This window comes from Anolis carolinensis, chromosome 4 (genome assembly GCF_035594765.1).
Source record: "Anolis carolinensis isolate JA03-04 chromosome 4, rAnoCar3.1.pri, whole genome shotgun sequence".
NCBI classification, from domain to species: domain Eukaryota; kingdom Metazoa; phylum Chordata; class Lepidosauria; order Squamata; family Dactyloidae; genus Anolis; species Anolis carolinensis.
The window spans coordinates 249,664,791-249,689,421 of record NC_085844.1 but is presented as its reverse complement, the minus strand read 5'-3'; the positions used below and the strand labels follow the sequence as shown (position 1 = coordinate 249,689,421).

Below are 24,631 nucleotides of genomic sequence, written 5' to 3'. Positions count from 1 at the left end.
GTAGTCTGACATGATAGTTGTTAGAGTGGTCCAGCATTTCTGTGTTTTCAAATAATATATCGTGTCCAGGTTGGTTAAAGATAAATACAACTCATAAGCACAGAGAGTAAGAGAAGACCAGGGGGTCCAGCTTTTAGCAACCGATGCCAAGGTGCTGCTCAATGAGCAAAGCTTTGTCAGTTGTTCCCAACTACTCCCTTTCTGAACGGTGAGGAGGAGGAGGAGGCACCTCACCTTCCTCCAGTCGATCACGTCCTTGAGTTTCCGGAAAAGAAAAATGCCTCTTCCTTGAGAGCGTGCAACCTGCAAAGGGAAGGGAAAATAGTTCACACCTGTCTTATGCTTGACTCCTTCATTCATCTCACATAGTTATCATGAGCATCGGTGCCTCAAAATGTAACACTACATTGATTTCCCAGTATTTTGGAGTTGCAGCCCTGTAAAATCCCTTATTACTTCCGCCAAGGACTCCTCTATTGAGTGTAGTACTACTTATTTTACTTAGACTGGGTAAAACTCAATAAGGTCTCAGGTAGAAGAATATTTGGTTAGTTGTAATGGCCAGAATCCTCTATCACAGTCTGCATGGCATGTTGTTAAGTATACACTTAGCTACAGAAAAGGAAAAAAATGCTGCTAGCAAATTGTGAAGAAGTATAGCAAGACATTGGGAAGAGTGTGCCAATGCACATGGAGCTCTACCAGTGCAGACGGGCACCTCCAAGCCTATATTCTCATGCACAGCCATCTAACTATCTATCCATCGATTGATCAATTGCTGTATTATAGATCCATTTGCCTGTGCACCACATGGAAATTCTAAATATCATGAAGAACTGCATAAGAATTATGGGTGGAATTCTGTTTTGTGACTTCTGTCTTTGAACGGTGTATTAGTTTGAGTGTTGGATTAGGACTCTGGAGACCAGGCTTTGAATCCCAGTTTAACCATGTAATTTCATGATACTTAGAATTTCCAAGTGGTGTGCCAATAGATAGATCTATGACTTAGGGACAATAATAAAGCAATAGATAGATAGCTGTTACAATTAGAACTAACTAAAATATCTACATAAACAAAAAGACAGAGAAAAAAACTTTCTAAACCTCTACTACTTGATCAGTTCCCTTAAAATTAAACTGAAGGTTTAACTTGGGATGTCAGTTAAAGAAAGCATGGAGCCCAATTCATTCAACCAAAAACTGAGGTCAGGGTTCTCAGTTTTATACTTGCAGCAGCGTTTTTAGCTAGCTTTAGATTTAATTCTGTTTAAATGTTTATAGGTTAATGCTTTAGGTTTTAGTTGTATATGGTACCGTTTGTAGCACTATTTACTGCTTTGAGCTTCACAAAGAGAGAAAAAGCAGCATATAGGTAAATCAATATTATAATAAAGGCAATAATTCTGCAAGCAACACTTCATCTGTCATGATGATGCTGATGATTATGGTTTGGAGAGATGCAAAATGTTGCCTGCAGAAAGGATACCAACAAATCAGAGGCACCTCCCACATCTCTTCCTTCCCCAAAGCTTGGGGACAGTTGCCATTTTAAAAAATAAGCTACTATTAATTGGTAGCTTATTCCCAAGTCCCCTTAATGAAGACCTTAGGAAAACCCTTGAGTTTATGGGGAGAAATGGTGCAGAAGAGAAACCCGATTTGTCTCAAAACCACCCGTTCCCAACTTTCCAGCGGCATCTATCAGTGCTGCCCGTCTGCCCGTTCCTCACGCCACTCCTAAAGCTGACGATGCTGTTTTATTTAGCAACATAAAAAAGGAATGCTTGATGGTCTGCCGGGATATAAAGGTTTTATGGCCACCGATTTGGGATAGCGGCATTACTCATGAGTGGCGCTGCCTGGGGTGAGTTATGCTGGCCATCCCAGAGGAGAGCCAGTAAAAATTTTACAGTGCTGCTGCCTATACCATACAGTTTGTCTCTTCAATGTTTCAGGCAGAACTTTCCCCTTGCTCTTGCAACTGTTTGGGAAAGTTTTTACATGGAGTCACCCTTGAAGAACCCGGTAGACCTGAAAAGGATATTAACTAAGGAACAACTGACTTATCCGTCTGCTTTTCAGCCTCCACGGAGACATCAACATTGAACCCATTTCATGGTCCTTCCAGCACCCAAGATCACATTAGAGTTGGGAGGGACAACAAAGGCCATGTAGACCAACCACCTTATCCTGCAGGCTTGTTTCAATTGTAAAATTGTACTTAGCAGAAATATGTCATCCCTGTTTATAGAAATGCATGATTACTCCTTCCTATGGAAAGAAGTGGTTTAAAACAGCATCCCTGTTTCAAGGGTCCAATGGGTTTAGATGTAGAACTATTGCATCCGTTAGAAAGGGATTCTGGCCAATTTGCATGAAGAAAATGTTGGGAATCATCCTGGACTTCTCAAGTCTAAATGTAGTCAGATAGATGATAGAGTTAGATTGAGGGAATCCTTTCCCCGTTTCCAAAGCATGCCTAGATAGGATTCACCATTGTTTCCTGCTTCCCGTCCTATTTAGGTCAGCCCACCCTTTAATGTTTCTAGAAATGTTATCTCTCCTAGGGCTTTGACGTAACTTCCCCAATTTGGCCTTTGGAATGTTTATGGCCCTAGAGAAGAAGCGACCCATGAGGCCTGGTCGCCATTCCAGCTTCCTGCTTTGTTCCAGAGAGGACGCACCTCTGTCCTCTATTAGTCAAGATGTAGTAATCTATACCTTTGTTATTTTAATCCGTCTATGTGTATTAGAACAGGATAGATTAGATAGTTAACTCCAAACCTTTTCTATCCATCAATTGATTTCTTTTTACCTCAATAAATGCTTTTAAACTTTAAAGCTAACTTTGCATCCCTTTGCCTTCCTGATGACACAGAGGCCTTCCAAACTCACACCGCGTAAGTCTCACGCTGCTGCAATTTTTACTTTGCTATTTTAATGGGAATTTACCTCATAAAGAGGGTGATTAGAGCTTAACAGCTCGTCCATTCCCAACAGAAGAAGAAAAAAAAAGCTGCTGGTGGAGACTTATTGCCTAGGTGTGACGAGGAAGATAGTGGGCACCTACAGGGAAGCACTAAAAGTCTGATGAGAGGAGAATGAATGAAAATGAGCGAGGGAGGACAGTATAATCAGCTCCCGATTCCTCTCTTCACTTAACTTAATGGTGCCTCTCAATACTGCCGTCTGATAAGCTCCCAAGTCCCACCCTCTTCTGCTTTGGTCAGACCTCTTTACCTGGAATTAGACTGTGTCCAGTTCTGGTAAACACAATTCAAGAAAGAAATGCACAAGAAGGAGGGTGTTCAGAGAAAGGAGACCGAAATGATCTAAGGTTAGGAAGCCAAGCCTTACGAGGAACGGTTGAGGGAGTTGGCAATCTTTAGCTTGCAGGAAAACAAGATTGCAAGGATGTGATGGCCAAAATTTGAAAGGATATCACTCTGAGAATGCCGCTCTGAAGACTATAACACATTTGAATGGAAGGAACAGAGATTCCATAATTAGGAAGAATATCATGCTGGTGAAAGCTGTTCAGCATTGAATGTGCTCCCTGGGAGTACAGCGGAGTTTCCTTTTTTCTCTGGAAGCTTTTAAGCAGAGGCTGGATGGTCATCTGTCAGGGGGGCTTAGATTGTGTCTTCCTGCTTGGCAGAAGAGTTGGACTGGATGGCCCTTGGGGTCTCTTCCAACTCTATGATTCTATGTTTGTATGTTTCTATAACAGCAGGATGACTTGTGGAGACTCAGGCTGCCACTGTCTGTGAGCAGCCCGCCATGCATTGGGGTGGTCTGCCCTCCCATTGATTCAGGGCCTGTGCCCTGCAATGCTACCAATCTGTCAACAGCCTTCTTGAAACCGGCTCTGCAATCCCGGAATCCCAGTTCCCCCAAGTGATAAAAGCCTGCTTTTCTGAGGCTTGCGGGAAGTGAGATACGGGACTGTTAAAACGCTTCTGGCTCAGACTCGTATATTACTTGCTCGGTTTTAAGACCCACGTATTTCTCCCCAGCAGAACACTTTGTAAGGCAAAGAAAGAAATATTTTTACTGCAGGCTCTTTCATGAGATACTTCCCCAAGCTCCCTCCTTCATTTAAGTGGCAGCTGTTTGAAAGCAGCCGCAAACTCAGCATTTGCACAGAGGCGTCCGTATGGAGATGATAAGAGAAAGGAGCAAAAAGCACAGACCCACAAAGGGGTGTGACCCATAAGGGACATTGTAGGGACATGTGCTTCTCAATACAGGCCTCCTTCAACATTGGTTGGGGTTAGGGGCACAGGACCCCTGTAAAGATAGAAAATGCCATTTTTTGAACCTGAGAGAACACCTCTCTGGGAATTTATAGGTCTGCCAGCATGATCTTATGGTCAACTTTGGCTAGAAACTGAACACAGAATCAAACTGGAGGACCCGGCAAGTCCAAACCGAAAATGTGGAGGGACAACTCTACTGTAAAGCTAATAGAATAGCTTACATGGTATTTATATCTTCTCATATTGCATGGCCTGCCTCTCTCTCTCCTAGACTTTCAGAGCAGGAGAAGAAGTCTTGGAGAGAGCGCTGCCTTGGAAAGGTTTTTGTAATTGTTTGCAGTCACTGCTACAACCTGATTTGGAGGAACTGCTACAGACATTACAGGAGATCTGCCTGGCATCTCCTCCCATGTCTATACTTGCCAGACTTTCTTCTTATTTCCTCAATGAGAACATCCTAATGTCTTCTCCTCCCTTGCTCTCTTTCTCTTCTCACCCACATCACCCAGTTGCATTTGTATTTTCCATCTTTCTTGAGTCTTATGTCTTCTATTTATCCTTCCTTCCTTCCTTCCTTCCTTCCTTCCTTCCTTCCTTCCTTCCTTCCTTCCTTCCTTCCTTCCTTCCTTCGTCCTTCCTTCCTTCCTTCCTTCCTTCCTTCCTAGTAGGGCTGGATTTCTGTGATATAACTTCTCAATCTCAGGCATGGAATCTCAGAGAGCACCTGTCCTATAATGGGACTAGCAAAGCCCCAGTTTGCATCTAGGCAGGCTAGCAGTGAACCAATCAAAGGCAAAAGAAGGCAGCAATGACAGATGATTTTCTCCTTTTTATAGCTGAGTTTGTGATGGACAGGGAAAGGGTCAAGAGGTATGGGAGAAAACAGGTCAGGCTTGGAGCCCCAGTAGTTTTAGATCAGCTGGAAGAAGGAAAAGAAGACTAGGAGAAAAAGGGAGAGAATGGGTCAAACTCATGGACCCCTTTCAACCCAACCAGTGGCCAACGGGCACAAGACCCATTGCATCTTCCAAATTAATTGGGTGGAATCACTAATGTTGTTGTGTTGTCGAAGGCTTTCATCGCCGGAATCACAGGGTTGTTGTGTGTTTTCCGGGCTGTATGGCTATGTTCCAGAAGTATTCTCTCTTGATGTTTCACCCACATCTATGTTTCACCCACATCAGAGGTTGTGAGGATGCCTGCCATAGATGTGGGCAAAACGTCAGGAAAGAATACCTCTAGAAGATGGCCATACAGCCCTGAAAACACACAACAACCCCACTAATGTTGTTGAATCAACAGTAAATAGAATGACTTCAAAGGAGCTGATGTCTGAATCTCCAAACAGAGGATTATTTGTTTTACAAGTTGCCTCCCCAATGCATTCTCCTCCTGAAATTTTTCTTTTTTCTCTGCCTAAAAAATACCTCTGTGCTACCCACAAGCCCATATCCACCTACGCTTGGACTCCAGCCCAACATATTTGCTTGGTCAATCAAGGCTCTCCAGCCTCAGCCTGACCTGCTTCTGAAGCTTGTGTCCATGTGCCTTTCCTCTGTGCTATGATACCTGTGGCATTAAATGCATCACTGGAAAATATCACAAAAGGTTTTCAAAGTTTAAGAGCAAGAGCAATTTTTATTTCTCCTTCCTCTGTGTGGATCCCAAATTGCCCCCTAATTGTTTCCCTTTGTTGGGAAGAAATTTCCCACTGTTCCCAAGATTCCTGCCTATTTCTAGTTCTCTGTCGCCATCTCCCTCGCCATGGCACTCTCTTCCTGCAGTGACTGAACTGCATATTCCTGCAAGGCAAAAGGTTATCTATGTTGGCAGTAGCAAAGCTGCAGGAAGGATTTCCATATCATACAAGCCTCTTTCCAAGGAGACAGATTAAATGTGCCCAGCAGCTACTGGGAGGCAGCAGAAGTGGGAAGGGAAACTGGCAGAGGACCTCTCTCACACACACCATAGCTTCTGCCTTATCTTGCTTCCTCCCATTGATTCAAAATTGCCAGGGCTGCTGCAAGCCTGACCTGTTTCCTACCCCTCTCAGAGATAACAAAAGTGGTATCCTAGCTAACTGTTGTTAGGAATGTGCAAAGTGAGGCAGTGTTAAGCCCTTTTTGGAAAGTCTTTTAATCACAACAACAACAACAACTTTATTCTTATAACCTGCCTCCACCTCCCCGAAGGGACTCAGGGTGGCTTACATGGGGACCAAGCCCAGAAAACAAAGAATTCAAAATACAAAAATCAAAACACAGACAGAACAATATAGTTAAAACAATTAAACCAGATAAATAAACATCTTAAAATACATCTAAAATCACCACAGAACTGAAAGTGGGAGTATTAAAAATTGCAAGGGAAGGGCAGGGCTTGTGCAAAACACAGAACAACAGGGCCAGGAGTGCGGCAGCCCCACGTAGAGCGCATTACAGTAGTCCAACCAAGATGTAATCAATGCATGTTACAGGGCCAGATCTGACTTCTTCAGGGACAGACGCAATTGGCACAGAAGCTTTAATTTTGCAAAAGCACTCTTGGTCACTGCACAGCTTCCAGGTCCAGAGCCAAATCTAGGAGTAAAACGCCCAAATTGCAAAACCTGCATTTTCAGGGGAACTATGACCCCATTTAACATTGGCTGAATTCCTGTTCTATGATCTAGGGAGGAGGGAGGAAGCTTGTTTTCTGCTGCCCTGGAGACTAGGACATGGAACAATGGCTCCGAACTTCAGGAAAGGAGATTGCACCTGAACATTAGGAAGAACATTGCGTTATGTATAGCTTTATACATACACGTCAGATACCCTGATCTCCTATCAGTCAATGGCGTAGATAGAGATATACCCACAATGTAGGTAACAGATATCAACAACAGATGTATGGTGAGAAGCAAGACAGGCATAGCAAGAGAAAGAACACATGCTTCCTGCCCTCTTTTATACTCATAACTTGCTCCTCATCAGCCAAGTACAAAAATGAATGATGTAACCCTCGTCATGACTGTCACATGATCATCACTCAGCTTCTACAACCTTTCCCCTAACTTACATGTCACTACCTACTTAACCCTTCAGCAGGTGTGTGACCACATGTCCATTAGACCTGTATTTTCCATCAGTTTTCCACAATAGAATTACAGCCAATGCATTTCGGTCCAATAATGCATTATCTATCTAACAGAGTAGTACCTTCAAGCCCCATCTCAGAGCGGCCACTCAGAAGGAAACCATGATTAATGGCATCAAAAGCCGCTGAAAGGTTAAAACCAACAAGGGCGTGCTCCCCTTTGTCCACTTCTCTGTCTAGATCTCCTGCCAAAGTGCCCAAGGTTGTCTCTGTCCCATAACCAGGTCTGAAATAAGAGTGGAAAGAATCTAAACAAGAAATAGTGCAGAAATTTAATACTTGTAAGTTGGAAGACACTCAAGGAACAGAGGATAACTTTTATATTTATCCTTCTGTAATGCCCCCACAGAGGCTTTTACTATTTTCTTTATTGAGCCTCGGTTGTCCCTTTAGTTAGAATGAGTTCAGTTCCTTTTTTATAGTTTTCTGAGAGAGGGAAACTTAATTAGACCCTATCCCTTTAAGAAACTCCCTAGAGATGGAGATTGCAGTCTTCAGCAACTCCTTCCCAGTTAGTCAGTCTAAGGGTGCCTAGGAGCCTAGAGGCTACAATATCGTCCACATCTAAGGTTAAAGAGACTTCACAGGAGATGTTAACAGAAGTCAAAGCCAGATAAAGGACATAGAAAAGAGACTGGGAGGAATTAGGAAACTGATAATCAATACAATTAAATTACTTTTTTGTTTATGGTTACACCTTTTGCTGTGAGTTCCCAACTCTGTTCTTGCAGAGAATAGGGCACCTAAGAGGGTTCATCTGGGGGACAAAACACTTTAACACAACTGTCTATGCCTTCTGTAGCCACTTTGAATCTCATTAAGAGAAGAAAACGGGACATCATAATCATCATCATCATTACCATCATTATTATTCTCTTCACTCACCCATTTTTTCACCCCTTCTTTCTGAGACAATGGCAACCACCAATGGTACAAATCCCTGTTCCGCATGGCCATATAGAAAGGCTTTTCCTCTCTTTTGCAACTCTTTTTCTTCAGGCAACATAGCAACAGTGATGATTGTTTGGCTGAATATATTGGCGCCATAAAATGTGGATTTTCAATCTGCTGAATTTACAGCTCCCTGCCATTAAACGCTGCCTAATCCTGACGAGAAAAGCAGTGACTTCATCTGCTCCTGCAAGACCTTGCTATAAATCTACAGTGGGAAATGGTTTAAACAAGCCTTTCATATTCATTTTAACTCATTTTCAGATATCTCCTTCCTAACCCTTGAGGAAAGGGCAGCCTGAATAATTGCAAATCAATTAACCGAATACAAGACAAATTCGATTCCTGTCTCTGCCTGTTTCCAAGCCTTCTGCAACCTGCATCCTTCCACCTGTCAGCAAGATGTTGATAATTGCAACCTGTTTAATACACTCTTGCTTAGCGTATCCCCGTTTTCTCCCAATCTTAATTGAGGATGTGGGCCCAAATCGGCTTTAATGCAAGATTCCTTGCTGGCAATTAACACAAATTATCATTTGTAGACTTAGATAATCGCTGGCTGCTATCCTCCTGGCAGTAATTCACAGGCTCGTTTGCATAATTGCCTCCCATTCCCCTCCTTAGAAGACCACCCTTTCTTGGCAGGCAAGGCAAGGCAAGGCAAGGCGGCAAAGCCAGCGGATGATGCCCATTCTCCTTTGCCCAGCAAAGTGCTCGTCCTGCGGTGCGCTTCACAGATGGGTCCGCAGGCAATTATGCGATGCCGTGGTGCAGCGCGCATGATGCTAAATGGCTCTCCTCATCTGGCTTTGGCAGCAAAGCCTTTCCTGGGAGATGTGCAACATCTTGCCAGCTCCATTTTCCCGGCTTCCATAGAGAGATGGCTGAGAAGAATCAATTATAACAGCCAAGAATATCCCCATTCTCTTTAGATCTTCAGGAAGGGCATACGTAGCACCGGGCCATAGGAGGAGTGAGTAAACAACTACAGAAAATGAGAGGTACTACACCTAAGCAGGGAAAAAAATGAAATACACAGATATAGGATGCGTGAGACCTGGTTTGGAAACAGTCCATGTGAAAGCGACCTAAGAGTCATAGGAGACTGAACATGAGCCAAGCCAATGCAAATCTAGGCTGCATCAATAGGAGTCCAGAGCGTAGAAATGGAGGGAAATCATACTACTACTCATTCTATTCTGCTCTATTCTTGTCACGACCCAGGCAGCAGAGCACCAATAACCATACACAGAGGCCAGAATCTATCTAATATCTTTATTAAGGAAATATATAAAGTTAATAAAAGCAAGTGTAAGAATTAGTCCAGGAGTAGACCTTTCAGAAAAGGTCAAAATTAGTCCAAAGAAACAATGTCCAATATGAAATATTAAGGTCCAAAGTTGTAATCCAATAACCGAAACACTCACTTTGCCAGGCAAAGTGAGGGGAGATGACAAGGTCCTTTAGTCCATGAACTTGAGCAAGGCTAGGAAATAATTTGATTCTTGGAACACAAGGCTTGGTTCAAGGCAACAAGGAAACGAGGAGCAAGAATAGGTTCCGTGGAATTGCTTGGCGAGGTCCGGAAAACAAGGCAAAATCCGGAGAGTAAAACAAGGCTGGAAACGAAGGCTTGGAATCGGGAACAAGGCTTGAAACAGGAACGAGGCTTGGAAACGGAGTAGCTGTCCACACACGCTACTCCGGTAGCTGACGAATTGACTCCGCAAGATCCCTTTGTGGGTAGAACACCTAAATAGGGTCCCGGTTTTCCCGCCAAAGAGCAGTTCTCTGGAGAACCAGAAACGAAAGCTATTCTCTGAGTCCAGATGTGTGACTCCTTAAAGTTTCCCATGGAAAGCAGACTTAATCAGCTGAATGCTTAGCAGCTATCCTAGCACTCCTGCGAGAGGCCGCTTGAACTCCCCTCTGTTGTTTACAAAACTCATGGCGAGAAAATGTAGGAGATTTAGGCTCAGGGCTTGTTTGACAGACTTCTGGAAGACAAATCTCTTGCAGGTGCAAGGTATCCAAATCTGGCTGGGAAAGTTCCAATTCTGACTGAAACGGTGAAAAACCCAAGTCTTCCTCTTCATCTAGCACAACAGTGCCAGGAACGGGACTACATGGCCCATGACTCATCACAATTCTAGAATAACCCTGTGGGCAAAGCAATTCAAAAAGGAATGTGTCCAAAGAAAGGCGACTAAAATAATAAAAGGTTTGGAGGAGTTGCTTAGGGAGCTGGGTGTTTAAATATTTGAAAGGATAATGATAATTATCATTATTCTTACTAGCTTGGGTACTCAGCGTTGCCCGGGTTATTTGAAAAATAATAATTTAATTGTACAAAATGCATAAGGTTGTGGGTGAACTACAACTCACATCATGCTAGGTTAACCCTGAGAAAATTCTATCAGTACTTAAAGTTTGTTACGTTGCAATTTTGCTCTGGATGCATCACGGGTGGGGTTCAGTGTGCTCTCTGGCTGTAGGGTAAACTATAACTCCCACTACAGTGAGTCAATCCCCTCAAACTACTCCAGTAGGTTGAGGTAGTCATGGGGGTTCTGTGTGCCAAGTTTGGTTCAGCTCCATCATCGGTGAGGGTCATGGTTTCCCTGGTTGTGAGTGAACTATAACTCCCAGAAAGGAAGATCAGTTCCCTCCAAACCCCTGCAGTAATCAAATTTTGGCATATAAGGTACGTGTGCCAAGTCTGATCCAGATCCATCGGTGTTTGGATTCACAGTGTTGTCTGGATGTAGGTGAACTACAACTCCTCAAATAAAGGTGAATTTACCCTAAAGACCTCCAGTATTTTTTGCTGGTCATGGGGTCTCTGTGTGCCAAGTTTAGTTCCAATTCCATCTTTGTGGAGTTCAGAGTGCTCCTTGATTGCAGGTGAACTACAAATCCCAATACCTACAACTACAAAATGTCCAGGCCAATTCCCCTCAAAACCCACCAGCATTCAAATTTGGGCATATTGGGTATGCATGCCAAGTTTGGTCCAGATCCATCATTGTTTGGGTTCATAGCGTACTCTGGATGTAGGTTAACTACAACTCCTATAAATCCCTCCAAAGACCTCCAGTATTTTTTGTTGGTCATTGGGGTTCTGTATGGCAGTTTCGTTCCAAATCTATCGGTGGTGTTCGGTGTGCCTTTAGACTGCAGGTGAACTATACATCCCAGAACCTACAACTCCTATAAATCATGGTGAATTCTCCCAAACCTCTCCAGTATGTTTAGTTGCTGATCAATTCATCTGTTTACTATGTGCCATAGAAAAGAATAGGAAAGGGTTATGAGAGAAGCAGTGGGCGGGGTCAAACAAATTCCACACCCGTGGAGAGAGTTAGAAACACTGGGATGTCTGTGGTGAATGAAAAACAGAAAATCTAGGATGGAATTGTCCCTGTATGTTTGTGTAAGCAGGGGCTTGTCTCTGTAAGTGGACACCCAACCACACATACAAATACATATTTTCACTTTTATTATGTATATAGATATTTATATTTATACTCCACAAGGAGACTCAAGGTGGCTGTCATATTGTCTGCTGCTTTAGAGACTAGGACGTGGAGCAGTGGATTCAAATGGCAGGAAAAGGATTCCACCTAAACATTAAGAAGAACTTCTTGATGGATAGAGCTGTTTCACAATGAAATATGCTGCCTTGGAGTCCAGTGGAATCTCCTTCCTTCCCTGAAGGTTTTCAAGCAGAGTCTGGATGGCCATCTGCCAGAAGGGCTTTGATTGTGTGCTTCTATATGGCAGGGAGTTGGAATGGATGGCCCTTGTGGTCCCTTCCAACTCTATGATTATATCACTTTAATAGGTTCAGTTATGCTTTTAATTGTTGCTGCACAATCTGAAATGTGTTGCAAGATCCTTTTGTAGACTTTTTCCAAAGAGTGAGTTCAAAACAGCCTCATATCCAGACCCTTTTAGCCTGAACCTGGTGTAGTAGTTTGAAATTTTGACCATGACTCTTGATTTTGAATCCCTGCTCAGCTGTGGAAACCCACTGGTGACATTGGGCATGCCACATTCTCTCAAGACTCAGAAGAAGGCAAGGGAAAACCCCACTAAATGCATCATGAACACATACAGAACAAATCATTCATGTATTTTCCAGAAGAGTTCAATTATAACAGCAGATTCCCTAAGTCAACACTGTAGAATTAATGCAGTTTGGCACTACTTTAACAGTCATGGCTCAAAGCTATAGAACCCTAAGAGTTGTTGTTTTACAAGATCTTTAGCTTTCTCTTCAAATTACAACACCATGATCCCATAGCATTGATTCCATGGAAGTTAAAGTAGTGTCAACTTGCATTAATCCTGCGGTGCAGATGCACCCTCAAATATAGATCTCAAGGTAGTTGAGTCATAGAGAAATTTGCTGCCAGCAACCATTACAGCTTGAGCTACCTGACTAATCTATTGTATCTTAATTGCAGGAGATATCCAGGTGGCTGAACTTTTCTCTGCTTTATCCTACATGTCTTTTATTGTTTCAAATGCTAACTGCTTGTGTGACTTTCACTGTACGCCGAGATTGCTAGAATGGAATAGGGTATTAAACGTTTCCATGGATAGATCTATTTTATCTGGGTCATTATGGGGTAGTCACGTTCCGTTCCTTTCGCCTGCCCTTCTCTTACCGGTTTCATGATCCAGGTGATGCCGGGGTTCTTGCGAAACTCCTCCACAAACAAGTGATACTCGGAGGGCATCTCAAAGGTTTTGGGGAAGAAGTCACACTTCACGGCCTCCAGCTTCCCGGATTCCCTCTCCAGCTGCTTCCGAAAGCGTTTCAGGTTCTTCACGATGTAGTTCTTCCGTGTCAGCTGAATGGAGATGAAAGAGAGGAAAAAAGACCATTTAACACTACATCCTCCCTTCAAGCAGGAATGGGCCTGGTTATAGCAAAATCATGGAACGGAGAAAGAGAGCTACTCGAGAGATTGGAGAGGAAAATTAATAGCTTATATACAAATGGCCAAGCTGTCTAATGAACATCGAGGTAAAAATAATGAAGTGTTTGGAAACAAAAGGCAGCTGGCCTTCGCATATCTTGGAAAGAAGGCAAGGGTTCTAAATACATAGGAGAAAGATCTGTCAGAAGACTTACTTCATGCAATCCTTCATCTTAAGAGTATTCACGAGACAATTTCCAGCACTGAAAGAAGCCTGATTAGATTTCTGAATGCAATTTACAACACACACAAAATAAAAATCTGCATGGTATATTTGCCACTATCAGCCTCACTATTAAAACTGTTTTTGGACTGAACCGGTGATTGTGTCTTCTGCTGAAAGATCGATGACTCCGCGGACTGACAAATGCATTGAAAACATGGCAAAGAAGCACCACTAGTTGAGAGAGACTGAAATCACCTACCGGTAGCAATTTTGGGCTTTGAAAATGAATTAGCTAAGAAAGTTGGTTTTACTAAAGTTGTATTGAAGGTTTTTAGATAGAGGCTAGCTGGTCATCTGTCAGGAGTGTTTTGATTGTATTTTCTTGCACAATAAGGAGTTGCACAATAAGGTCTCTTTTATGATTCAATGATTCCCCTATCTCTCTCACCTCATAGTGATTCCGGAAGTGGCTGATGCGCACATGTTCGTCCATGTAAGTGTGGTCAAAGTTCTCCTGGAGCCAGCGGACGTCACACCAGTAAAAGTCCCACTCACCTTCGCTGTTGAGGACATTCAAGGAATATTCAGTTAACCATGAAATATATGGAACATCTACATCAGGCCTGAGCCAACTTGGGCCCTCCAGGTGTTTTGGACTTCAACTCCCACCATTCCTAACAGCCTACCGGCTGTTAAGAATGGTGGGAGTTGCAGTCCAAAACACCTGGAGGGAGGGCTGAAGTTGGCCCATGCTTAGTCTATGTTGTAGAATGAAGGCACTTTGACTTCACTTTAACTGCCATGGGCCAATCCTATGGAATCAAGGGAGCTGCAGTTTTACAAGGTCTTCACCCTCCTTTTCCACTGAACTACAACTCCCAGGATCTTATGTCATTGAACTACAGCAATTAAAGTGGAGTCAAACTTCAAGGACTCTGATTTATTCTGTTTTTATGGACTTCGTGGTTGACTTAAAATGTCATAATAAATGCCAAGGCCCTTTTAATTTCCCAAAAGAACAATGTTGCTTCTAGGCTTGCTTTCAATATGAAACTACATGAGTTTTCTGGAAGGATAAAAAAAAACAGTTGTTTTACGACTGTACATTTACTGGAAATTATAAAATGAAGAACCGATCAAAAGCTCCCCAAATAAAGCCATTTCTCTGACTCTGAAAGAAGAAACCAGATACTTTTTAAATTGCATTTTTAAAATTGAGACTAATGTGTGCGATTGTCAGCTGAGATCATTATCGGAAAACACAATGCTTTTCAAGTACTACCTCAGACCCTTTCCTTTCCTTTTGCTTAAGCAGCTGAGGGGGGAAAGGAAAGGACCTGAGGCTGTTAGGAATGGTGGGAGTTGACGTCCAAAACACCTGGAGGGCCCAAGTTTGCCCATGCCTGGCATAGATGCATCCAAAATGCCCATATTCCTTACAGATAAAAATGCAGCTTGAGCATAGGAGAGGAATAAAAGAAGAGGGTGGCAATATTTATATTACATTGTGTTGTACTGTTACAAAAGTTATGCTATGCTGTGTTATTTTAAGCATTTTTCTTTGGATACAAACATTTAAAACATTAAATGGCCAAATAAAAACATTTTATACTTCTTCCTGCATCAGTGCTCCCCCTGCCTCCTGTTATCATGGTTGCATCTGGCAGAAGAGAACAGATTCTCTAGTATTTATTACATGTGGTTTGCCTTTAAATGCCTGTGCTTCACAGCATGGACTTACTATAATTCACAACCTTATTATGGAGATAGTACATACAGAAAAGAGAGGCTGACATATCTCTGTACATATCTCTTATTCAAAATACTTGAGACCAGAAGTAGAATTTCTCCAGATTTCGGAATATGTAGAATACACAACCTTGGACATGGCATCCAAGTCTAAAATTGAAATTCCTTTTTGTTCCATATATACCTTATATCACCTGAAGGCAATTTTATACACATTTTAAAATAATTTTGAGTATGAAACAAAGTTTTGAATCAATCACATCATCAGAAAGCAAAAACTGTTGCCTCCAAGTACAGATTTTGGGAAATTTTGAAATTCCAGATAAGGGGATGCTCAACCTATACAACTTGCTGCACCCTTTGCAGTCGCTAGGCTGTTAGGAATTGTGGGAGTTGAAGTTCAAAACATCCGGAGAGCCCAAGTTTGCCTAAGTCTGCTCTACAATGTGAAATTAATGCAGTTTGAACCTACTTTAATGCCATGGCTCAATGTTATGGAGAGCTGTCATTTTATAAGCTATAACTTTTTCTGCCAAATTTCAGGATTCCATAGTATTGACCCACTGCGTTAATTCTACAGTGAAGATGTACTCTTAATTTGCATGATATTCTTCCATAACTGTCAGGTCCCTGGCTGCTGGGCACCAATAACCTTACACAGAGGCCAGTCTCTATCTAATATCTTTATTAAAGAAATATATAAAATCAATAGAAACAAGTGAAGAATATAGTTCAGAAGCAGACCTTTCAAAAGAGGTCAAATATAGTCCAAAAATGTATTGTCCAATAGATGATATTAGAGTTCAAAGTTTTAATCCACTTGACCGAAACACACACCTTGCCAAGCAATAGTGTGGGGAAATAACAGAGTCTTAGAGTCCAAGGAAGCTTGACAACAAGGCTGGAAATAAACTTGATTCTTGACTAGATCCATGACTGGAGACAAGACAAAACATGAAGCATGAAGCAGGGTCCGTGGTAAAACCGCAAGGCAGGGCAAGGCTTGAAGCTTGATCCGGAAAGCAAGGAACTGGGTTTACGAAGTCCACACACGATCTCTCTCCTGAAGGTGATCAATTGACTCCGCAAAGAATCTCTCGTGCCAAACCCCTATATTGGGTCTCGTTTTCCCGCCAACAATCTCTTTCCCTAGAGAACAAGAAGCGAAACCCAACTCTGACCAGATGCAAGACTCCTCAGATTTTCCCAAGGGAAGCAGGCCTAATCAGCCTGTTTGTTTGGCAGCGATTCTTAGACTTCTCCGATTAGCTTCTCTGACTCCTCTGTCCTTAGAATAAGATTCCTTCCTGGGAAACGGAGGGGAGTACTGCCCAAGGCCTGGTTCACTGAATTCTTGAGGGCAAACATCAACATCCGGCAGGTGAAGAGACTCCAGCTCTTGTTGAACCGGCGAAAACCCCATGTTTTCATCTTCATCTGCCACAATAGTACTAGGAACAGGACTACAAGGCCCATGAGGCATCACAATAACATCCTTTTGCCATCTTGATGACCTTTCCTTATTGTTTGGCAATACATGTCCCAGTTTTCATTTGTGAAACACTGGATGGCATGACTATCAAACTAAAGCAGGCGAGCAGATAATATCTTCCTTCTTTCCTTCCTTGCTTCCCAGGACATCCTGCCTTTCTCCCAGAGGAGGACTCAAGATATTGATGAAAGCAGATTCTGCTTTTCTCACTGAGCCGATGGCCTTTCCAAAGATACCAAGGTCTTCCTATCACAAGGAGGTGCCCAAAGCATAAATCAGACATGGGCCAACTTCGACCCTCCATGTGTTTGTGGACTTCAATTCCCACAATTCCTAACAGCCAATATTCAAACGTACTTTTGACTTGTTTCACCAGAACCTACATTCTATATTTCTGGCAGGATTAAAATTCAGAGAAAACCAAAAGCCCATAACCCTGATAAGAACACAAGTGTGATGAATATATGATGCGTGGATTGAATGAAATTGTATGAAATGTGTATGGCCAGGACCTATATAGCCTAAATATGCCATCCTAAGAAATGAGGCCTGGAAAACATGAACTGTCATTAAAAGTTGCTGAACTGCTGATGACCAGAAACAGATGATTAACTCTTGGTGGGAAACAACGTGTTTACATTACCAGAGACAATGGCTCTCTTAAGTTATGGAAGCAAACAATGCTCCTTAAGAAGGAAAACCAATTCTCAATTAGGAAGAAAAGCCAACATCTGTCTGGAACTGATGGAATCAACAAGTTTTAGCTGGAAAACAACTTGTCATTCATTTACAACTTTTTGGAACAACATCAGGAAGAAATATGCTATACAAGAGACACTTAACTATTCCAAAATTGTGGCAGACAAGAGGAGTCTGGTCCACCTGCCACTTCTCAAAGGGATGGAGAGAGATGGTGTATCAGCAAAATTACAGATTTGCTGGGAACGCAATCTGGCCTACTTCAGGTCTCTTTTTCAGGAGAAGGAAGAAGAGATGGTAATGTATACATGAATGAGTGAATCTTTATATGTGTGTAAATGCTGAATAAAATGTAATATCCCCTTTGTTTGTGTACCCAATGTAGCTATAGTCTATGTGTCCAATTTCGTTCTCTGTATTGCAAAGTTATAAACTCTGTCTCACTGTGAACGGAATAAAAGAACATTTTAATGCTTTTTAAAGTATGTATGGCACAAGCCTTACTCTTTCACTTCAGTCCATCCCGGCCGCTGCCGAAGGACATCCAAAATGGTGTTGGTGAGGGCACACTTGAACCGGATGGATGCTCGAGGTTCGCTATAACAAAGAAATATTCATTCCATTACATGCAAGCAGTGTGGATACCTACTGCAAACAACACATTCGATTATTGCCATAATAATATTGGAAATTAAACTAAAAGCAATGAGAGGTTTTGATCAGGTGATAGTAATGAATAATCTTGCTAATCAAAAGGCTGGCAGTTCGAAGCAGGGTGAGCTTCTGATCTTTAGTCCAGCTTCTGCTTACCTAGTGGTCAAAAGCAAAAATGTGAGTAGATTAATAGGTACTGCTTAAAAGCAGGGAAGTATTTTAAGGCACCCATAAGGAAATGCCAGAAAAATGCCGGTGATTCAATCTAAAGGAGGAAGTTTACGAACACAGCTCTTCAGCAAGGAGATGGAGCAACACCCCCCTCCCCACCGCCCGTGTTCCGGTGGCCGGAACTGAGCACAAGCTTCCAAGATGCCCAAGATGGGAAAAAGCCCATATATACCTCTTTCTATGTACAACTGTCTGTGTTGTCTGTGTATAAATGGCACTGAATGTTTGCCGCATACGTATGTTCTGTAATCTGCCTGAGTCCCCTCCGGGGTGAGAATGGCGGAATATAAATACTGTAAATAAATAAGTAAATAATAGAGGAAAAAGAGGGGGAAGAATGATAGCGATATATAGTATATTTTGTACACATAAATACTAACCGACTAACAAACAGATTAATTCAATTAAGTTTTTTAGCTTAGGTTTGGCAATAAATTAAACTTAACAAGAGAGTTGAAAGAAACAAATTAACAGGAACAATGAAGAACTTTTACAAAGAAAAAAGGAGAAAAAAAGAGAGATGGAACAAGACAGAAAACACAAGAAGGTTCAAGAAAAAAGACTATTGGGTGTAATAGGCGATAATAACATTCCTCTCTTTGATATGGAGGATATACCAAACTTGCAAAACTTTAGTATCACAAGTAATGAGTGTTTGTACAACAGAGACAAAGAACTGGATGGAACACGATAAAATGTTATATATTTTTTTCCTTTCCCCTCTATACCATTCTTCTCCTTCTCATTGATTTATTAGATATTTGATAAGATTTAATTTACTAACACTATCACAAGTACCCTACTTGTATCCTTTTCCCTACCAAAAATATTTTGAAATGATTAATAAAAATGGAATTTTTAAAAAATACTTAACACTCAGTGGGAAACTGACAACTGAGTTATGTGGCACTTCTGCACATCACTTATATTCATTTAGTTTAGTATATTTCATCTTCCAATAGCTGCAGGGTGAACTTCACTTTTTCTCCATTAACACATGTAGTGAGGTATTCTTTTTTGCCTTATTTCGATCCCATATAAACATGCATGTTGCAGCAGAGAACCCATAAATATATGCCTCCCTGTTCCATTATTCATGCAGAAACAAGGAAAGGTTTCCAGATGATAACACTACTCACCGCTCTTTTAGCTTCTGGTAACCATAAGGCCCTTTATAATTTACGTTCTGCAATGAGATAATTGGGGAAAGCACATGTTAGAAATCCTAAACAAGGGGTGTGCGCCCCAAAGCACTTTTTCACATCTGCCTGAAGGACAGGGCTACTCCAGAATTTCTGTGAAACTTCAAAACATTTCCCCATCTTTCCTTAATATGGGGATAAATCAATTTGCCTGGCGTCTCATCGACACTGTCACATAATCCAGTTTCTGAATCCAGATAATCTGCTTTGAACTCACTTATATGGCAGTGTAGACTCGTATAATCCGGTTCAAAGCAGATAATGTAGATAATAAGGTCTTCTGGCTCTTGATATGTCTGTAGGCTAGCACTTTGGTACTGACCACGATGGAACAGGGGACATGTGCAAACAGGACCAAATTGGGAAGGAGAGCTAACACCCCAGAGAACAGGATCCGGATCCAAAATGACCTTCATAGATTAGAGAGCTGATTGGCCAAGACTCACCGTACAAATTTCAACAGAGAAATGTATGGTACTGCACTTTGGCAATGAAAATGAATTGCACAGGTATAGCATGGGTGACTTGAAAACAGTCCATGTGAAAGGGATCTAGGAGTCTTAACACCATACATTTGGAATTTGAGATATGAATTTTTGTTGTATATATTCTGTGTTGATGTGTTTTGACTATCTTTCACCCTGCCTTGTTTTGAGATATGTATTTTTTTATCTATCTATCTATCTATCTATCTATCTCACTATGTAACACAATTTTTGTTCCTGAGTTATACATGTCATTTCCTAATTGGTTCTATCATACAACCATGGAGAAAGTTTATGAAACTTCAAAAACTTTGTCTTTCCGGGAGGGACATCCTCCTATTGCATATTTTGCTGTAATCTTTCAATGAATATATCACAGTCTCAACCAATACAACAGAGTTTGTGGCAGCCACAAAAATGAAGTTTCTGAGTATAACAACCACTTTCAAAGTAAGGACTGCACAATTAAACAGGAAATAACACTTTCAAATCAGGAACACAACATTTTTCAAATCTTGTTACATAATGTATTCTATGTTGATGTATTTCGATAATCTTGTACCCTGTCTTGAACCCTTAAAAAAAATCATCATCATCATCATCATCATCATTAGACGACAAGCTGAACATCAGTTAATAGTGTGATGCAGCACCTAGAAAAGCGAATGTGATTCTATGCTGCATCAAGGAGAATAGTAGATGAGTAGTAAGTATCGTTCCTTGTTAACTGGGAACATATGAGGCACCCTTCCCCTGCAGACGACTCTGTTACTGTGATTGCGACAGCTGAGTGAAAAGCAACTGTCACAAACGCGATGTGTTTGTTTGCTCACAGGGAATGAATTGTGAAATATTGCGGCTGACAAATAGAGGCAATGAAATGCACAACAACCGTGTAATCTCCAGCGGACACTTTTAAGACGAAGACATAGTATATCTATTGCTTCTTCCTTGCAACTCTTTTTCCCTTCCTTTTTAGGCCGTTGGGAAGTGTGTATGCAATAGTGAGTGCATCTACACTGTGGAATGAATGCAGTTTGACACCACTTTAACACCCATGGCTTAATGCTATGGAATCATGGGAGTTGTAGTTTTCAATGGCCTTTAGCTTTCCTCTGCCAAAGAATGCTGGAGCTCACCAAACCACAACTCCCAGGATTCTGTAGCACTGAGTTAAAGTGGTATCAAACTGCATTAATTCAACAATGTAGTTGTTCCCTTGGGGTGCCTTTTATCTTTTGCGTTTTGAGTTTTTCAATAGACAGGTTAGTTGAATTCTATTTTACAACTTACATGTCATTACTTGCACTATTTTTTTTATTGTTGTGGGCCACTCCTTGCATTTCGGTTGGAGATAAAAGCGGAGTGTTTTCATCATTTTAATGGCACCATAAAGGAAATGCCAGAAAAATGCCAGCGATAAAAAAAGGAGAAAGTCTGTGAACAGGGCTCTTTGACACGGAGGATGAAGAAACACCACCATCACCACCACCCCTCACTTCTCACCATGGCCAGAACAGATTACAACCTCCAGGACGCCAAAGATGGGAAATGCCTATATACCTCTATCTATGGTCTGTAAATAATAAATAAATCAGGGTGGACTCTTGATTTTTAAGTCTCATTAAGAGATGAGAGTGGGATATGAATGAATTTTATAATAAAAAGAAGAAGAAAATGGGAGGATGATGATAATAATAATAATAATAATAATAATAATAGGGAGAAGAAAGTGTGGTATAAATAAATATAGGAAAGTGAGATATAAATATAATAATCATAAGAAAAAATAATCAGAGAGGGGCACAAACACCCTGGGATGGGGAGACACAATCCCTAGGGAGGCAGTCATAAACAAGATTAGAAAACAGTTTTTTTAAAAAAACAGTGCTATTTAAAGACATGGCTAACAAAGCAGTTATGGGACTGTGGAGGGGAAGTCTGATAGGAGAGGTCAAAACACTAGAGGGAAAGAGACTGTTTTAGTGCTTGTGGACTGGAAGTTGTCCCTCATGGTTAGAGGAGCAAGACCACGTGGGGAGAACGATAGGTATAGCCAGTAGGTAACAATGGCTGACCATACTCTGGCCTCCACTTACACGTCTGTCTTCAATCGTAAGGTGACGTTAGAGATACATCTGGGAGCCTGTAGAGCCAATCTCAGGAATTTTGATTGAACATGTTGTTGTTTTTTATTCTTTCAGTCGCTTCTGACTCTTCATGACCGCATAGACCAGCCCACGCCAGAACTCCCTGTAGGCCAGCGCTATCCCCAGCTCCTTCAAGGTTAAGCCAGTCACTTCAAGGATACCATCCATCCATCTTGTCCTTGGTCGGCCTCTCTTCCTTTTTCCTTCCATTTTCCCCAGCACCATTCTCTTCTCCAGGCGTTCCTGTCCTTTCATTATGTGGCCAAAATACTTCACCTTTGCCTCTAGTATCTTTCTTTCCAATAAGTAGTCGGACATTATTTCCTGGAGTATGGACTGAATGGATCTTCTTGCGGTCCAAGGCACTCTCAGCATTTTCCTCCAACACCACAGTTCAAATGTGTCTATCTCCCTTCGCTCAGCCTTCCTTATGGTCCAGCTCTCGCATCCATAAGGTTACTACATGGAATACATTGCTTTAACTATGCAGACCTTCTTTGCCATTGTGATATCTCTACTCTCCACTATTTTATCGAGGCTGGTCATTACTCTCCTCCCAAGTAGGAAACGTCTTCTGATTTCCTGGCTGCAGTCTGCGTCTGCAGTCATCATTGCACCTAGAAACACAAAGTCTGTCCACGTTTCCTCCCTCTATTTGCCAGTTATCAATCAGTCTGGTTGACATAAACCTGGTTTTTTGATGTTTAGCTGCAACCCAGCTTTTGCACTTTCTTTTTTCACCATGGTTAGAAGGCTCCTCAGCTCCTCCTCGCTTTCAGCCATCAGAGTGCTATCATCTGCATACCCAAGGTTGTTAATGTTTCTTCCAGACATTTTAACTCCAGCATTGGATTCGTCAAGCCCCGCATGTTGCATGATGTGTTCTCCGTACAAGTTGAATAGGGAGGGTGAAAGTATGCATCCCTGCCGCACTCCTTTCCCAATTTTGAACCAGTCTGTTGTTCCGGGATCTGTTCTTACTGTTGGTACAGTATTTGGTCGTGATACAGATTCCTCAGGAGACAGACAAGGTAACGTGGTCTCCCCGTACCGCCAAGAACTTGCCACAATTTATTATGAACATGCTCTAAGGTAAAGGTAAAGGTTTCCCCTGACGTTAAGTCCAGTCGTGACCGACTCTGGGGGTTGGTGCTCATCTCAATATCTAAGCCGAAGAGCTGGCATTGTCCATAGACATCTCCAGGTCATGTGGCAGGCATGACTGCATGGAGCGCTGTTACTTTCCTGCCGGAGCGATACCTATTGATCTACTCACATTTGCATGTTTTCAAACTGCTAAGTTGGCAGGAGCTGGGGCTAACAGCGAGCGCGCATTCCGCTCCCGGGATTTGAAACTGGGACCTTTTGGTCCGCAAGCTCAGCAGCTTTGCGCTTTAACACACTGTGCCACCAGGGGCATAATTTGGAAAGGGGGCCATAAGAAAAAGAAAGCTGGATATAAATAAATGAAAGAAGACATACATATAAATATAATAATAATAACAAAGGATATAAATATAGAATAATAATAATGTAAAGAAGGTGAGATATCAATAGGATAGATATAATAATAATAATAATAATAATTGATATAAATATAAAATGAGAAGAACATGCAGCTAATCCAGGTATGGGCAAAGATGGGCCCTCCGGGTGTTTTGGACTCCAACTCCCACCATTCCTCACAGCCTCAGGCCCTTTCCTTTTCCCCCTCAGCTTAAGCGGCTGAGGGGGAAAAGGAAAGGGCCTGAGGCTGTGAGGAATGGTGGGAGTTGGAGTCCAAAACACCCGGAGGGCCCAACTTGACCATTCCTGAACTAATCACAAGAGGAGCTACGTTCCTTCCGTCATTCACCTTGTTTTTGGCCATGGCTCTCCTCCGTCCCACCCCTTCCGGCGGGGATCAGGCCAGAGCCTCCATTGCGGCCTTCGCCGGGTTTGGCGCCTCGCGTCCCCATGGCAACCGGGGTAGGCCGCAAAAGGGGTGGGCGGAGCCTCGGGGAGGGCTTTCTAAAGTGGGCGGGGCCTTCTAGAGGCGGGGCTTCGGGGGAAGTGACTAGTAGAGGAGGAACTCCGAAAGTGGGCGGGACCTTCTGAGGGCGGGGCTTCTGGGAAGTATGGCCTTATGGAGGCGGGGCTTCGGGGGAAGTGTGGCTAATGGAAGAGGAGCTTTAAAAGTAGGCGGGGCCTCCTGGGGGTGGGGCTGCAAATAAGTGCGGCTAATGGAGGAGGAGCTTTGAAAATGGGCGGAGGCCTTCTGGAGGCGGGGCTTCGGGAAGTGTGGCTAATGGAAGAGGAGCTTTAAAAGTAGGCGGCGCCATCTGGAGGCGGGGCTTCGGGATAGTATGCCTAATGGAAAGGAGCTACGAAAATGGGCGGGGCCATCTGGAAACGAGGCTTCGGGTAAGTGGCTAATGGAAGGGGAGCTTCGAAAGTGGGCGGGGCCTTATGGAGGCGGGGCTTCGGG

The 24,631-nt window shown here is 42.4% G+C and overlaps 1 protein-coding gene across 1 annotated transcript in view; it reads right to left on the bottom strand.

Annotated features, from left to right (window-relative positions):
• The window catches only part of ttll9 (tubulin tyrosine ligase like 9), a 33,339-nt gene extending 9,164 nt beyond the window's left edge, over nucleotides 1-24,175 (bottom strand). The window contains exons 1-6 of the mRNA XM_062979168.1: nucleotides 24,020-24,175; nucleotides 19,467-19,513; nucleotides 17,947-18,039; nucleotides 13,951-14,062; nucleotides 13,022-13,207; nucleotides 235-303 (exon numbers count right to left, since the gene is read on the bottom strand). Coding sequence (XP_062835238.1) covers nucleotides 235-303; nucleotides 13,022-13,207; nucleotides 13,951-14,062; nucleotides 17,947-18,039; nucleotides 19,467-19,513; nucleotides 24,020-24,034 — 522 coding nt within the window. The 5' untranslated portion in view covers nucleotides 24,035-24,175. The remainder of the gene's footprint in view (nucleotides 1-234; nucleotides 304-13,021; nucleotides 13,208-13,950; nucleotides 14,063-17,946; nucleotides 18,040-19,466; nucleotides 19,514-24,019) is intronic.
• Between the last annotated feature and the right edge of the window lie 456 nt (nucleotides 24,176-24,631).